The sequence below is a fragment of the Macroventuria anomochaeta genome (assembly GCF_010093625.1).
Source record: "Macroventuria anomochaeta strain CBS 525.71 unplaced genomic scaffold BU25scaffold_58, whole genome shotgun sequence".
Lineage (NCBI taxonomy): Eukaryota > Fungi > Ascomycota > Dothideomycetes > Pleosporales > Didymellaceae > Macroventuria > Macroventuria anomochaeta.
The window spans coordinates 100,288-113,408 of record NW_022985419.1 but is presented as its reverse complement, the minus strand read 5'-3'; the positions used below and the strand labels follow the sequence as shown (position 1 = coordinate 113,408).

The 13,121-nt window shown below is 52.6% G+C and overlaps 5 protein-coding genes across 5 annotated transcripts; 1 reads left to right on the top strand and 4 right to left on the bottom strand.

Annotated features, from left to right (window-relative positions):
- Nucleotides 1-92: 92 nt before the first annotated feature.
- On the bottom strand, nt 93-1,757 carry BU25DRAFT_416278 (alpha/beta-hydrolase). Its single transcript, XM_033707739.1, has 4 exons — nt 786-1,757; nt 651-738; nt 534-605; nt 93-479 (listed from the first exon to the last, which is right to left on the bottom strand). Exons 1-4 carry the CDS (start codon nt 1,652-1,654, stop codon nt 165-167), a joined length of 1,344 nt encoding a protein of 447 aa, XP_033555457.1. The 5' UTR covers nt 1,655-1,757; the 3' UTR covers nt 93-164.
- A 749-nt stretch (nt 1,758-2,506) lies between these two features.
- Nucleotides 2,507-3,195, top strand: BU25DRAFT_495908 (uncharacterized protein). Its single transcript, XM_033711894.1, has 2 exons — nt 2,507-2,872; nt 2,932-3,195. The coding sequence occupies exons 1-2, from the start codon at nt 2,609-2,611 to the stop codon at nt 3,079-3,081; spliced, it is 414 nt and encodes a 137-aa protein (XP_033555456.1). The 5' UTR covers nt 2,507-2,608; the 3' UTR covers nt 3,082-3,195.
- An 859-nt stretch (nt 3,196-4,054) lies between these two features.
- On the bottom strand, nt 4,055-6,839 carry BU25DRAFT_435636 (iron reductase domain protein; the record flags this gene model as incomplete). The annotated part of the gene is made up of 6 exons (XM_033708932.1): nt 4,055-4,590; nt 4,639-4,768; nt 4,839; nt 5,422-6,161; nt 6,378-6,634; nt 6,683-6,839. The coding sequence occupies 6 exons, from the start codon at nt 6,837-6,839 to the stop codon at nt 4,055-4,057; spliced, it is 1,821 nt and encodes a 606-aa protein (XP_033555455.1).
- A 2,190-nt stretch (nt 6,840-9,029) lies between these two features.
- Nucleotides 9,030-9,923, bottom strand: BU25DRAFT_354878 (HET-domain-containing protein; the record flags this gene model as incomplete). The annotated part of the gene is made up of 2 exons (XM_033703535.1): nt 9,030-9,273; nt 9,388-9,923. 2 exons carry the CDS (start codon nt 9,921-9,923, stop codon nt 9,030-9,032), a joined length of 780 nt encoding a protein of 259 aa, XP_033555454.1.
- Nucleotides 9,924-10,581: 658 nt separating this feature from the next.
- On the bottom strand, nt 10,582-11,653 carry BU25DRAFT_443896 (uncharacterized protein). Its single transcript, XM_033709390.1, has 3 exons — nt 11,464-11,653; nt 10,771-11,413; nt 10,582-10,717 (listed from the first exon to the last, which is right to left on the bottom strand). Exons 1-2 carry the CDS (start codon nt 11,581-11,583, stop codon nt 10,772-10,774), a joined length of 762 nt encoding a protein of 253 aa, XP_033555453.1. The 5' UTR covers nt 11,584-11,653; the 3' UTR covers nt 10,582-10,717; nt 10,771.
- Between the last annotated feature and the right edge of the window lie 1,468 nt (nt 11,654-13,121).

The following is a 13,121-nucleotide window of genomic DNA, read 5'->3' as shown; positions in this document are numbered from 1 at the left end:
TGACGGATCTGAATAGTCAGTCGCGTGTGGGCGGAAAGAATGATGCACGAAGCACGTGGTAACAAACAACGGGTAAGATGGGGTAAGCATACCTCAGGTTTGGGAAAGCGCTTCTCATAGTCTCGGACTCACTTCGCTGACTACATGCTATAGCGTTTATACGCTCAATCTGTGCCATTACCGAGACGCATTGTGCTCAGACTTTCGCTTCTGACCTGCTGAATGTGATCAATAGCCTCGATCAGGTGCGGCACAAACGCCTTGGGGTTCTCAGTCGCTGGAAAATGGCCCAAACCGGGCATGGCCTTGTGCTTGGCTCCAGGAATCTTGTCCGCAGTTTTTTGCGACATCTCAGGTGTGTTTGACCAATCGTACTCGCCAGTCAGCATGTAGACAGGGCAGCTGTTAGTGTCGATAGACGCAACGCGTGAGCGACCATCCCAGCCTCCGAAGTAGAAGTCCAGATCGCCGTGGAAGATCTGAGAGGATGGTCAGTACCTTATCATGGGGAAAATGTAGTACTAAGTATTTACCCCGTACGCCTGGGCACTGTGAAGGTGCCAGATCAAATCCTTGTTGACCTTCGGTGCGGTCGGAGACATCATCTACCCTCATTAGCGCTGCCATTTTGTCCAGAAAGGCGCCCTTACGCCGTAGATATATTCTGGGTTGAATAGAGACTGGTTCACGTATGGCGCGCGGTCGTACCACTGGCGCTCCATGTTCACGTATTCGGATCTGGGAATTGTTAGCCTGTGAAGGGATCTGAAACTAACTGTACCCACCCCTGCAGAGGAATGGTGCCACCAGCACCGACTTCCTTATGGCGGATGGCGACTGCCAAGCAGACTTGACCAGCCATACCCGCACCACAAATGATAGGTCTTCGCAGTCCAAGCTCCTTGACGAACGCCCCAATGATGCCCACGTAGCTGTCTTCGGTGTTTGTGTGTGCTCCTGGTGGCAGGTTCTTCGAAGGGAAACTTCGGCCATGCCCTGGCAGATCGAAAGCGTACATAGTGCACTTTTTGCGCATCTGCGGGTCGTTCATAACACCGTGGTACTGGCGGCTGTCGCTACCAGCTGTGTGCAGGAAGACAATCTGCTGTTTTCCATCTCCAGAAGTCTCGTAAAAAACCTTCGACCTGCCCCAGACTGGTGCATCGAGGAACACGTAGCGACCGGTAAGGTAGTCGCGCTCCTGCTCGAGTTGCTCTTCCTCCTTCAGCGGGCCACAATGAGCCTCGTGCGCGAGTTCGAGAACGCGCCTCCAGACATGAGTCCAGTGAGCGAAAGCAGACTGGTCACCCAAAACCTCGATGCCCTTTTGTTTGATGTTCATACCAAACATGCCCCAGTAGCTCTGGTAAGGCATGGCGGGAGTCTCCTTGAAGTGCTGCTCCCACTGCTCTGGAAGAGCAGAAAGTGTGAACAGTGCATCCTTCGAGGTGCCTGTGCCTGCTTTGGCGCTGCCGTTGGTGACTTCGATCAGCAGTGTGTTGTCAGAGCCGCTCGATTTGATGCCGAATGTGACAGATTTATCGATCACGTCTGAGGTGGTAAAGGCCTTCAGCTGGGCATCAGACTGAAGCAGCTTGGTAAGCTTATCCTTGCTACCTCCCAACGCCTTGGTGAGGTCATCCCAGCTGGACATGATGGTGCTCAAGAGATCGCGATGCTTGCTTGGTGTTTGTTATTGCAACAGGAAGAACGAGGCAGGGTCAATTGCTGTAGACAGTCGCAATTGAGGTACAAGTGCAAGTGTAATAGATACATTGAGGCAGCTATTGACTATCATATATAAAGCCTACACGCCTACCTAGGAGCAATGAGGTCAGAGTGGGAGGGGTAGCTTCATGAATCGTGCGGGGTTGAATGCACGTGGGTGAGGCGTTCGATGTCGGAGGGCCACCTCTCTACGCGCTTGGATAAAGTCTTTGTGTACAAAATGACAGGCGGCGGCCCAGAACGTGAGCATAACTTGCGACGATCAGGCGGCGGAGGGTGATCAAGCTGCAGACGCGTCGAAAGGATGTTAGACTAACAGCTGAATGCGGTTAGGGCCTGATCCTTCCCCACACTTTGCTTGGGCGACTTCCGGTCGAGATCCCGCATCCGACATCACCCCAGCTCTTACTTCCTGCTGAACGTCTGATCGGAGCTTGGAAGGCGATGTCAATCCGAGACTCTAGTCAAGCAGTCATGATAGAAGACATGGACCATCGAGCGCGGTGTAACGCGTTTGAGGACAACGTTACAGCGTTGAAGAAGTCTCCTAGTCTTACGCTTGTGCATAACGACCAGTTACGGAGGCACCAGAAGGAAGACTTGGTCGCCTTTTACAGAGGAGAGACTCATGATGTTCTTCGGAATCATTCGTACAAGTTCGCCGTTGTATACCGAACTTGTCTTCACCTGCATACGATTCTCAGCATGTTTCTTTCACTTGGTCGCACTGCATCCTCCTCGGGACTTTGTAATCACGGGTACCACGATATGCTCACCAAACGAACACAGCATCTCAACAACCGTTATCTCTGCCTTGCCACATTTCCTCGTCTTTCCACTGTCAGCCTTTCCACTGACTGCGACACAACTACATTTCAACATGATTCTCGAGCATCTCAATCTTATTCTCACGCTCAATGTCCTAGCATTTCTGACTCTACCCACACTTGCATTCATTGACAGCCCCATGGACTGGGTCTTCGTCCCCAACCACACGCGCGGCCTCGTATGCCCATCACTGCGCTACGGCTGTTGTCCAGACCTGAACACATGGCGCCACGGTTCACCTTGCGAACACCCAAAAGCGACAAAGAATCCCGAAAGCTGCTACAAGAGGAAGGAGTGGGCGTGTTGCCAGGTCGACGTGTGTTTTCCGAAGATCAAAAAGGGGTTATGAGATAGTTGAAGCTAACAATGTGATAGGATGACACGTTCTCTTGCACGACAGGCTTTCAGAAAGACAAAAAGGACGGAGCATACGGATGGCGTTCGGGGACGAGTGAGAAGTACTTCGGTATAGGGAAGGGCGCGTTGACGGTTCAGGAGAAGCAGGCACTGGGGCGCAGCAGCTAATGGCCTGACAAGAGGAGAGGGATCTTGCAGATGAAGATGGTGTTCATGACCTCCGGATCATGCTTGTACGATGTGCACCCGGATCCCACTGTCATTTTCGTAGACAGTCGCAATCATACTCACACTGACCCTCTGGTACATGTCAACCTACAGGAACACATAAAACCTCACAATCCATGTTTCCGTTGCTTCCACGAACCACCATCATCCTGCTTACTCTCGCCATGCATCTCCTACCCATCATCCCTCCGCTAGCTCTCTCAACAGTCGCAGCAGCACAAGACTCAATATGTGAAGCAATCTTCCCTGGCCCCCAAGACGCATGCTGTCCCATCTCTAATCTAGTGGGGTCCCGCATCCCCCTGTTACAAGCCGGAGCTCGTAGCCAACATAACAGCTTGAACCACCGCGAAGGATACCACGGGGTGGGCGTGCCGTCTCAAACTGGTGTGCATCTCCTCCTCGTTCAGAGTACACTACAGGAGTTCAGAAACGAAGGCTGACAAGTGATAGGACAGTGGTGAGTCAATGGGAGGTGATCCGCTCTGAAGTTATTATCACAGAATAGAAAGTTCATTGATTGTTTGATATGAGGCAACATGAAGAATGAAGTGGCTCTGATTACTGCAATATCCTTCGTTACTCTGCCACAGTAAGCGCGGCGAACGCGAGCGACGGACATATGCCCAGTGTCTATACTTCCACCCATATCACACAAGTCCTCCCCTGTGCGACTCGTAACTCGTCAAAACGCAGAAAAGTGGTATCCCAGCTCGCGCCCCCAATGCAATATCGATGAACCCATGTGAACATCTGCTTCCGCCACAGCCCTCTTTAGCGTTCAGAATATGTCGTCCTCGCCGGAGTCATAAGCCTGAGGCTGAGGCTGAGACCCCGGAGGCGGAGGCGCCAGAGGGACATGCTGGCGCCAGGCTCGGACGCGCCCCTGCAGGGCAGCAATCTGACTTCTCTTCTAAAAAGTCTCCTCCTCGGCACCCTCGGCACCTTCGGCAGGGATCTCGAAGCCCTCTTCAGTCGAGTAGAGAATGTTCTGGATCTGCTTCAGAAGACCCTCGTCCTTCTCGAGCTCGGGGTCGGCCTCCATGGCCTGCTGAATGAGCAGTTCTATGTCCCTCAGCTTGCTGAAGTAGAAGTCGCGCTCGCGCTCCAGGCCAGACACAGTCTCCTTAAGTTGTGTGTTCTCTTCCCTAAGAGCGGCACTTGCTGCGCCTCCAGAAGCGGCAAGCGGTGTTCGGGTTCGCGGTGCGGCGGTGTTGCTGGCAGCGGGCGCTCTCCTGGCTGCGGCAGGTGTGGCACGGGGTGCTGGTGCGCCACCTCCTACTACTGCTTTCGCGCCGCGGCGGGCGACCGGGTCGTACTCGTGGCCGGGGAAGTGCTGATCCCAGTACTGCTTGACGAACTGAAGGAACTCGAGGTTGTCCTGCATCTTGCACTTGACAAGGGACTCGACGCGGATGGGCTTATCGATCTGGTGCTTGGCGAATGTGTCTGCACATGTCAGTACAAATACGTGGTAGCGAGCAGGGGGAGACGCACTCTGCAGTACTTTGAAGTTCTGCAAGTATGCATATTCTGTGTTGGCGTTGAACTTGACTCTCGACATGGGCACATCGTAAAAGATGCTGTCGAAGACCTGGCATAGTGCGGCGCTGGACTTGCTGTCAGCCTTCTGTATTTGTGTGCCTCGTGGCTGTATTGTCATGCCCCGCTATGCTTCCGGCGCAAAGGTGACGTACCCTGTCCCGCACTGTTCGACCTTCGTGATGTTGAGCTGAAGGAGGTTGTTGAGCCATGCGACTAGTTCTTGCCTGTAGTGAAGTGGCAGTCAGCAAATGTTGGTGGTGAAGGGGCAGCGAATGCCTGCGAATTTATCGTCGCAGCCTGGGGCCTCTCTTACCTTGACTCGCCCATCGTGAATGTGTGAAGAGGTGATTTCAGGTGGAAGTGATCGGAGATGAAAAGCGATGGGTCACCTTGCGGGCAAAATAATAAATGAGAGCAAGGGGTGGGCGTGAAGGGGTGCACGAGTCGGCGTATTGTGTTTGTTGATGGCTTTGGGCTTCGTTGGTCGGAGGGCAACGGCGCATTGAAATTCCCCATGGCTTCCAAAAAGGCTAGACCAAAATGGTTAGCGCCTTTTTCGCGTGCTCCAGCGAAGGTGCTCGATCAAGTGCAGTCATAACCAACATGTGGAATCTATATCCTCGACTTCTGAATTGCATGTTCTGCATGTTCAAAGTGACCTTTGTTGTATTGTTCCCCAATTGTCGATCGTATAGGTCTAGTGACCTCCCATCCACAGTCCACGTTTTCACCTACTGATTCTTCGGCGCATAATGCCCATGCATCCTCGAGTTCACAAGCTGGATGTCATCAGAAGAGTCAGTGTCATCACCCGTTGTGCTCCGTCTCCTGCTCCCACCACGCTCCCTCTGCGCATACTTCGGCGGCGCGTCGGCCAATTTCCTAGCTCTCCTTCTCTCGCCTATAACCATCGCAGCCACCCACGCCAGCCATACGGCCACAGCAATGACAGCATATGCAATGATACCGCCCCTCGAGCTCATGTTCATCGAGTCAGCCCACTGCAGACCAAGGCCCCCATTGATGATACCGAGGGTGACAGCGATACGCCCAACCCAGATGTGCAAGTATGACCAGAGTGTGCGGCTCTGGTACTTCTTGAAGAGTGCGTGGTGCATGAAGCCTAAGATCGGTTGCAGGAAGACAAGGATGAAGACTACGATGCCAATGATGGGGTGGTAGTGGTCGAGCATCTCCATGCCTGATGCAATGTACACACCCAGACCGAACGCAGCGATGTAAACCAGGTACGCGAAGACTTGGAAAGCGGCGTGGAACCACACAACACCTGGGAAGGAGGCAAGACGGATGGCAATGGCGCCTGCTGGGAAGAGGATGACGAAGGCGAGGGATGCGAGAACGCCGTGAGTGATGAGCATTGTACGTCGCTGAGAAGAGCCGCCGCCGCCTGAGCCAATTGAGGTGAAACCACCGGTTCCAGAGCTGGTATCGTCGCAGTACGGAAGGTTTTGTCGCTTCGCGAGTCTGTTTGGGCCATCATCATCGTCCGTTGGACGGCCAGTCGGCCAAGCAGTCGGCCTGACAGTGACCCAGGAAGGACGCCCCCATCTTGTTTGGCTGTCATCATTGTCATCGTCGTCTGAAGTCTGCGTGGGATTGGCTGCGGTGGCGGTTACTGAAATTGATCCTCCTGTAGCCTGTGCACCTTGTCGTGGGATGCAGCTTGTGACTGTCGAACCTCCGGATCCAGTGCCGGATCCAGTGCCGGTTCCCGCAGGCGCGGCGTTCACAAGTGGGTTGACGCTACTTCCTCCTTTTGCGTTGGTGTAGTCCCATGAAAAGGAGTCGTGCTGGTTGTGTTGGCGGATCGATGCTGATTGATCGTTAGAGTTCAGTGCACCCCCAGATGACTGGTAGGCATATATCCAGTTCCCGCTCGAAGCTTTGAAGTCTGCAGTCCCGCCTGACCAGCTGTTGCAATTCGAACCTGGTTCTTGTTAGATTCACTTCGATGCTGCCACGAAGGGATGCTCACATTTGACATTGGCGGTCATGATGCCATTTGAGACTCCCGACCCCTCGAGGAGTTCGACTTGCGTGTTGCTGTTGAGTGTAGGCATACTGTACCCGCTAGATGATCGAGGCGATAATGTTACGTTGTTTCCATCTGCTGATGTGTAGACAACAAACATGTTGGAGCCGGACATAGCCCGCCCCTGCCCAAGTGCAACCCATGAGTAAGTGCTTGGTGCAGAAAGCTGGAAGAAGATGTCTCCACTGCCAGATGAAGCTGTGCTCTCCGGAATGTTCAGCTTGAAGCAGACATTCGTCGATGGACAGACATTTGCAACCTGGGCCGAGGCATGCGAAGCTGATTGTGGTTAGTGTCAGTCTTACATCAATCACAGATGTACTCACCCAGAGCCAACAGCCCAGAAGTCAAAAGCGCTCTTCTGTTGATTCGCATCTTGGAACTGTCACGAACCAAAAGTGCGAGGTTTTCAGGCGAGGTTCAGAGTCGTCCCTCTCACACAAAGAGGGCTTATGAGCTGAAAGAGCAGGTGCCAGGGGTATATTAATACGGCTGACAGGTAGCCACGAGGAGTTAGAAGTATAAGGCGGCACGCGAGACGCAAGCTACCGAGCCAATGGGCGCTGCGACGAACAAGAACTATTTGTAGGCCGCTGGTGTTTTGTGGAGGTGGACAAAGGTTTGGTAGTTGTGGAGACCTAAGCCCAACGATGGAGGTGGTTTCAATCCGAACAATGCGAATTCGGGTCGCGGATACGAGTAGACTAGATGTATGATTGCGCGGTATACTACACACGACATGGGGATGTTATGGCTTTCTCGATAGTTTTGACCGCATGCGGTCATGGCGGGGAGCCGTCCGGTGCGGATGGCGGAGGCTGGAACAAACCTCAGGAAGAGCCAGCACACAAGAGGAACGCGTCATGGCCAGCGCGAAGCTTGACTATCGCGAGTTGAAGGCCTATAGGACTTGAGCAGGCTTATCGTAATACTCCGAGACGTGAGGATCTTAGTATTGGTCGCACTGGGCGCGCTGGGACTTGACGCGTAGAGTGGCTGAGCGTGCAGAACAAAGAGATGCAGGTCAGCTGCGGGCAGCTGACCTATCACAGAGCATATGTTTCGCATCGGCTACGTTTCGGGACAGTCTGTCTGCGAGGATGGTCGTGCATGGCTGACATGTCGATGAACGAAACGCCCTGCTGTGTGGTTAAAGATTCAAGGCGAGTATCGACCCGGGACTGGGAAGCCGTGCAGCGCGTTTCAAGCTCGAGCCCAGCACTCGCGACGCCGCAACACCATGGCAGTTGCACAATAGCAGGTCCTGCATCGTACATAAATACCAACTATCAAGTTATTGGAGTCGAGGATTTTGATCTCTACACTCTTTTCGCTCGAGCTAACGATCCTGGCTTGGTTCGTCGTGTCCTTGCATGAGACTTGACACTGCCGCAATGCTTGTGTCCGTAGCTGAGCCCTTGGCTTACAATAGCAGCTCCGCTGCCGTTTAGTATTGGTGGGTCTGACTTTTGTGACTTGCACTTGCAAGACGCGGTATGTATTGGGGCTCACTGCGTCATTGTACCTTCCCAGCTTATTGTCCGATGCGCCATCGGTTACCTTTAGGCTGACATTTGACAGCAGACACAGAGGGCGTACGTTGCCAACTGTCTGACGCAGTTGTTCAACTCGGTCCCTCGAGTGTATGTACAGTTGACAGACGGTCGTTCGCGTGATTCGTGCGTAGGTGACAATATCAAATGAGTACAATATCTTCTGGAACGATTGAGACCAGGCTCCGCCAACCATCATCATCTTTCCCCACAGGGAACCTTCCTGCCCCTACTCGTCTATAGACAACATCCTGCTCTCGTATGACTTGCCGGAGAATGATGGCAAACACAAGCGATGACCTCCCGGACCGATCTATGAGAATAGCGTCGATCAAAGCAAGTCTTGTGTCTCCTTGGGTGCCATGCAACTCAGCGCTGCTGTCGAACACAAACCCAGCAAGGTCAACTCGGATCTGGAAGCCTTCTGATGTCAAATATAGTTGTGTGACGTCCTGACCAATGGAAACATTGGTCTCCTAGCGGCAGTGCATGAGGGGTGCGGAGAGCTCGATGTGGGCTGCCGTAAGTTGGCCATGTAAATTGAAGGGGTCTTTCGGCATGAGGTGAGCGCTGCGCAACTGTGCAATTGGCCGATAAGTAGAGTATTTGTTTCTCGTGTACAGGAGGGCTCCGGTCATGTGAACGGAGCAGTCACTCTTAGCCCAGCTCCAGCAAGGACATCTGTAGATGGAAACTCCCTGATGGGGCTCGAAGGCCGTAGGCTCATCCATGACTATTCAAGCAAGGAGGCTCGGGAGATGGCATTCTAGAAAGCCCGCAATGTACCGTGAATCCAAGTTTTTGGCGAAGTGTTCAGCGATTGCTCCGAAGGCAGGGAATATATCCGTGTTCACGTGTGTAAGCCGGCGATTACTGTACTCTTCCACTAATTCACAGAATTTCTGCAATTGGAGGTTTTCGTTGTTCAGAGGTCGAGACCTTCGGAGTACGGATGTTGGTATGGTTTCGACCTCGTTCCTACTATTGCGAGAGGACTTTCCCCTTAGGATCGTCCAGTGATCTAGAGAGCACAAATCAAACTTAGCCTACTCGCAGCCCTGGCCAAATGGTACCCCCATAGGTGTATCTTCACACACGCTCAGGGACTGGGCACACTCCCAATGTAGCTGGTCTTGTGCGAAATGTATGATCCGAGGTGACATAACCCGTTCCTGCAATACCCATCCACGTTTTTGTAACGGCGCCGCCGCAAGGCTGTGTTGCAACGCTTGGGACTTGTACTCGATCTTCTTGACTGGAGTCCTGATGTGGAAGAGTCCATGCTGCGACGAAGATGCCCAATCTGCAGAAACATTGAGGATAGCGTTCCTGTAAATTTGTGGCATCAATGAGACGTGCTGGAGCCAATCGACTTCGCTACCATCCCCACTCTGAATTATGCATAGACTATCAATCCAAAGGTACCGAATACCAATGTTCCGACAAAACAGGATGGCATCGCGAAACGTTTTCGGTAGCTCCGTGATGTCGATTCGTGCTTGAAATGCTGCAAGATTGCCGGCGGTCAAGGTAAAAAAGCTCGGATTTGGGCCCCAGCAATGACTCAGGGTAGCATATGAGTCAGTGACCAACTGAGAAGCAGTAGGGATGAGCCGAATTGATTCGGTCATCAAGCAAAGCAACCGGGGAGGCTGGTAGTCTGGGTTACGCTCTTGACCACAAAATTGATGTCGGGTTAGACACCGTTCCAGCCACGTTTGAGCGAGAGCATGTGCTTGACGACCCAAAGAATGTGCTGGGGCGTGGTAGGGTTCAAGTGAACCAGCGTTGATCGACAAGTCAAAGCGTGGCATTTTCAGATATGCTTCTGCTAGTCGCACCGAACCCGAATGTAGGGTAATTGCTATAGTCAGCTCCTCTTCCGAAGTGAATCTGGAGTTGACGAACCATCGTATCCGTAGCTTCAGTGGGTCAGATTCGCCAACAGTGGCCTCAGTACATTCTTTGACGATTGTTCGACAGACAAGACAACCTGCATTTTGTGCAGCTTGAAGCCCTGACTTTGTGGTGCTGTGTCCTCCTTCTGGACTGCCATCGAGAAAATCCTCGATCACGTTTGTGCATGCTGCGCAAAACTTCGGTCTCGTGCCTTGACCCACTACGTCGCTATTATCCCCCGTTTGTTTGTTGGCCATCCTTTGCGGGAAGGAGACCTCAGAGATACGCAGAGAAATCTAAGATGGGCTGGGTCGGAACGCAATCGAAATTATTGTTCTGAAGATGTGCAACGAACACAATCAACGCTCGCTACCAGGCTACCAGGATCAGGTGGACTATGGCTTCGGATTTGAAGAGGCTTGACGACCTCCAGGAAGATGGGTGCAGAAAGACTTCTGATGCTTTTTCAAATCTCCAGTATGAGGAATCGTTCGAAGTTTAATGTTCGTTGGATTCGTTTGCAACTCTAAGCGAGATCAGTCATCAAAGGCTGAGCAAAGACTCCCCTGCAAAACGTACACTAATGTCGTATCAATCCTTCGAAGACCTTGCTGGCCGCAGAGTTGACCTTCAGCACGTCTCTGTATGTCAGACTGATCCTCGTTCCCCTCACATTGCGGCCGCCCGCATCCTCAAACACCCTTCGATCGCCCAGCAGCGACCAGTTCGCAACCGTCGCAACATTGAGATCTTCATCAACCTCCACAGCATCAACACCATGCAGCAATGACTCATACGCCACCCCAGTCGTAATAAGCAGCGATCTCGGTTCCTGCAAAATGCGGGTCGGTATCTTCCATTGCCCTTCACCATCTTTTCCCTCCTCTTTTACCTGTTCACCATCCTCGCTGGCCCCCGGTTTCGGAGAAAGACTTAAACACACACTCCCACCCAAACTCACAGTCGCAACCACACTCGCGTACGCCTTGCCATCCTCATGCGGCATAATGCCCTCACCGGGCTTATACTCATTGATGAGGACGTGATTCGGTTGCTCATGGGGCGTGTGATGGAAGATGCCTAGGTTCCTGAAGCGCGGGAAGATTTGGTTGGTGAGATATGCTGGGAGGGAAGAGGCGAGGAGTGTGTTGTTTTTGGTGAGTGTGGAGGGGTGTGCTTGGAGGCGCCGGTGGGAGAGGGTTATCCATCTTTGCGTGGGGATCTGGATTTACATGAGTAAGGATAGATGATGAATGGGTCTGGCGGACGTAATTTTTGCAGTATCGATGCTTCTTCCTCGACCGAGATGAAGTTCGGGATGTAGTAGAAGTCCGGAGGCAAACCCGCGATGCGGAAGGCTTGCAGTGGGTGCTCAGCGCTGTTGGCAGTCATAGTGCCTGCAAAGATGAATTCCGCTTGCGCACGAGTAATTTCGTGAGGTCTGGCTGATATTTGAAATTGGTCGATAAAAGTGATGTGCACTTTAAATGCGTCAATGGAACCGTTGTACACGAACGTTGAGATGACTAAGCCGCCGCTAGCGCCACATCCTTTACCTTTGCAAATCGTCTTCTTCGTGGCCACTGACAAGGTGTAAGTGTGTGGCGCTAACCGCAGATTGCCACCTGCCCACTCGAACGCACGATTGTGGAGGTCACAAGAATCTTTTCGCTTGAAGTAGCACCATCTATATAGAAGCGTGTCATAGGCTGTAGGCGCCTGTCTATGTGGGGTTCAGCGCAGGTCCCGCTCCATAGACACTTGTTCAGCTCTGTGTCGACGCCATCAATCCAAACCCCATCGTTTTTGCTTTTTTTGGGCTCGCCAGGACATGACCTATAAATTTTCAGCGAAAAGTCAAAAATCTCGACGAAGATTGTGGTATGAGTAGTGTTCTGCAAGTCTGCTGAGGACCTCCATCTTCCTGGACTAACCGTGAGTAACTCACAAGCATAGGAAAAGCTTACACAATGACCACAGGTTCGAACTGCCTCTGCCTTCCTCTCGTCATAGCCTCGCCATACATACAGCCATGAACATAGCCCTCACCAACAAGAACAAAGGTCCCTCCGCTCTGTCTCCGTAACACGATTGGGACCTTTACACCTTCGAGTATCCATACATCGTCACTCTGGCGGGTCGAGCGCGGGCAAGCATCAGCTGGCCCTCATCTGTGGTATATAACCTGCGACCACGCAAAGCTACCTTGTAGGCAACATGGAAACCGCCAACACTCAGTCCCGATGATTGAGTATTGAGTCTGCTGGCAGCTGCCTCGGTCTCAGCGAGTGTGAAAAGGTGGTTTTATGGCGCGTCGGCGACACCTTCCTCTGTCTTGAAAAGATCCTCAATCTCCAGTACGTATGAACGCTGCTTCGACTGTGAATCACAATCCTGACAATCCCGCCAAAGCTGTACGAGCTGCGCAAGAAGCCAGCTTCGAAACAGCGTGGGGCAAGACTGCGAGTCAAAATTAGGGGCGGATCGTCGACGAGCAACGTCTTCTACATGGCATCATACTTCGAGTCCTGTGTGCAAGGGTGCAGCTTATCCTACATCGCGAACCTAGCCGCCCACAATGATGTGAGGAGCTTATCATCGGGATTTTCGTCTAACCCGCACCAGTTGACCGTTACTAGGAACGCTCCGCGTAGCACAAGCGTTGACCCTCGTACTTTCCTTTTGCCTGGGTCCTCCGCGATCGCATGGGACGCGTTGAATGCGCGGCCAAAGACGTAATTGCGGTCTTGGCCGTTGCGGTAGAAGCCACTGGAGCGAACTAGGCAGTTGTGTGTTATTTGTGGCGGCATAGCCGCTGTAGTACACTGATAGCTATGGTAAACGATAACGTAGGACTATCGGGTCGATGGATTACTGCGCTGAGTTGCTCTCTAGCTAGGGGATGACGACTATATACCTGACCAGTAACA

What these genes read in the sequence shown, in the direction of transcription:
- BU25DRAFT_416278 (XM_033707739.1), bottom strand. Translation starts at nt 1,654, where the DNA reads ATGTCCAGCTGGGATGACCTCACCAAGGCGTTGGGAGGTAGCAAGGAT. An exon ending in ACCCAGAATATATCTACGGC is followed by an intron (nt 606 to 650) that starts GTAAGGGCGCCT and finishes TAATGAGGGTAG; the next exon opens with ATGATGTCTCCGACCGCACC. An exon ending in ACAGTGCCCAGGCGTACGGG is followed by an intron (nt 480 to 533) that starts GTAAATACTTAG and finishes CCATCCTCTCAG; the next exon opens with ATCTTCCACGGCGATCTGGA.
- BU25DRAFT_495908 (XM_033711894.1), top strand. Translation starts at nt 2,609, where the DNA reads ATGATTCTCGAGCATCTCAATCTTATTCTCACGCTCAATGTCCTAGCA. An exon ending in GGGCGTGTTGCCAGGTCGAC is followed by an intron (nt 2,873 to 2,931) that starts GTGTGTTTTCCG and finishes ACAATGTGATAG; the next exon opens with GATGACACGTTCTCTTGCAC.
- BU25DRAFT_443896 (XM_033709390.1), bottom strand. Translation starts at nt 11,583, where the DNA reads ATGACTGCCAACAGCGCTGAGCACCCACTGCAAGCCTTCCGCATCGCG. An exon ending in AAGCATCGATACTGCAAAAA is followed by an intron (nt 11,414 to 11,463) that starts TTACGTCCGCCA and finishes ATGTAAATCCAG; the next exon opens with ATCCCCACGCAAAGATGGAT.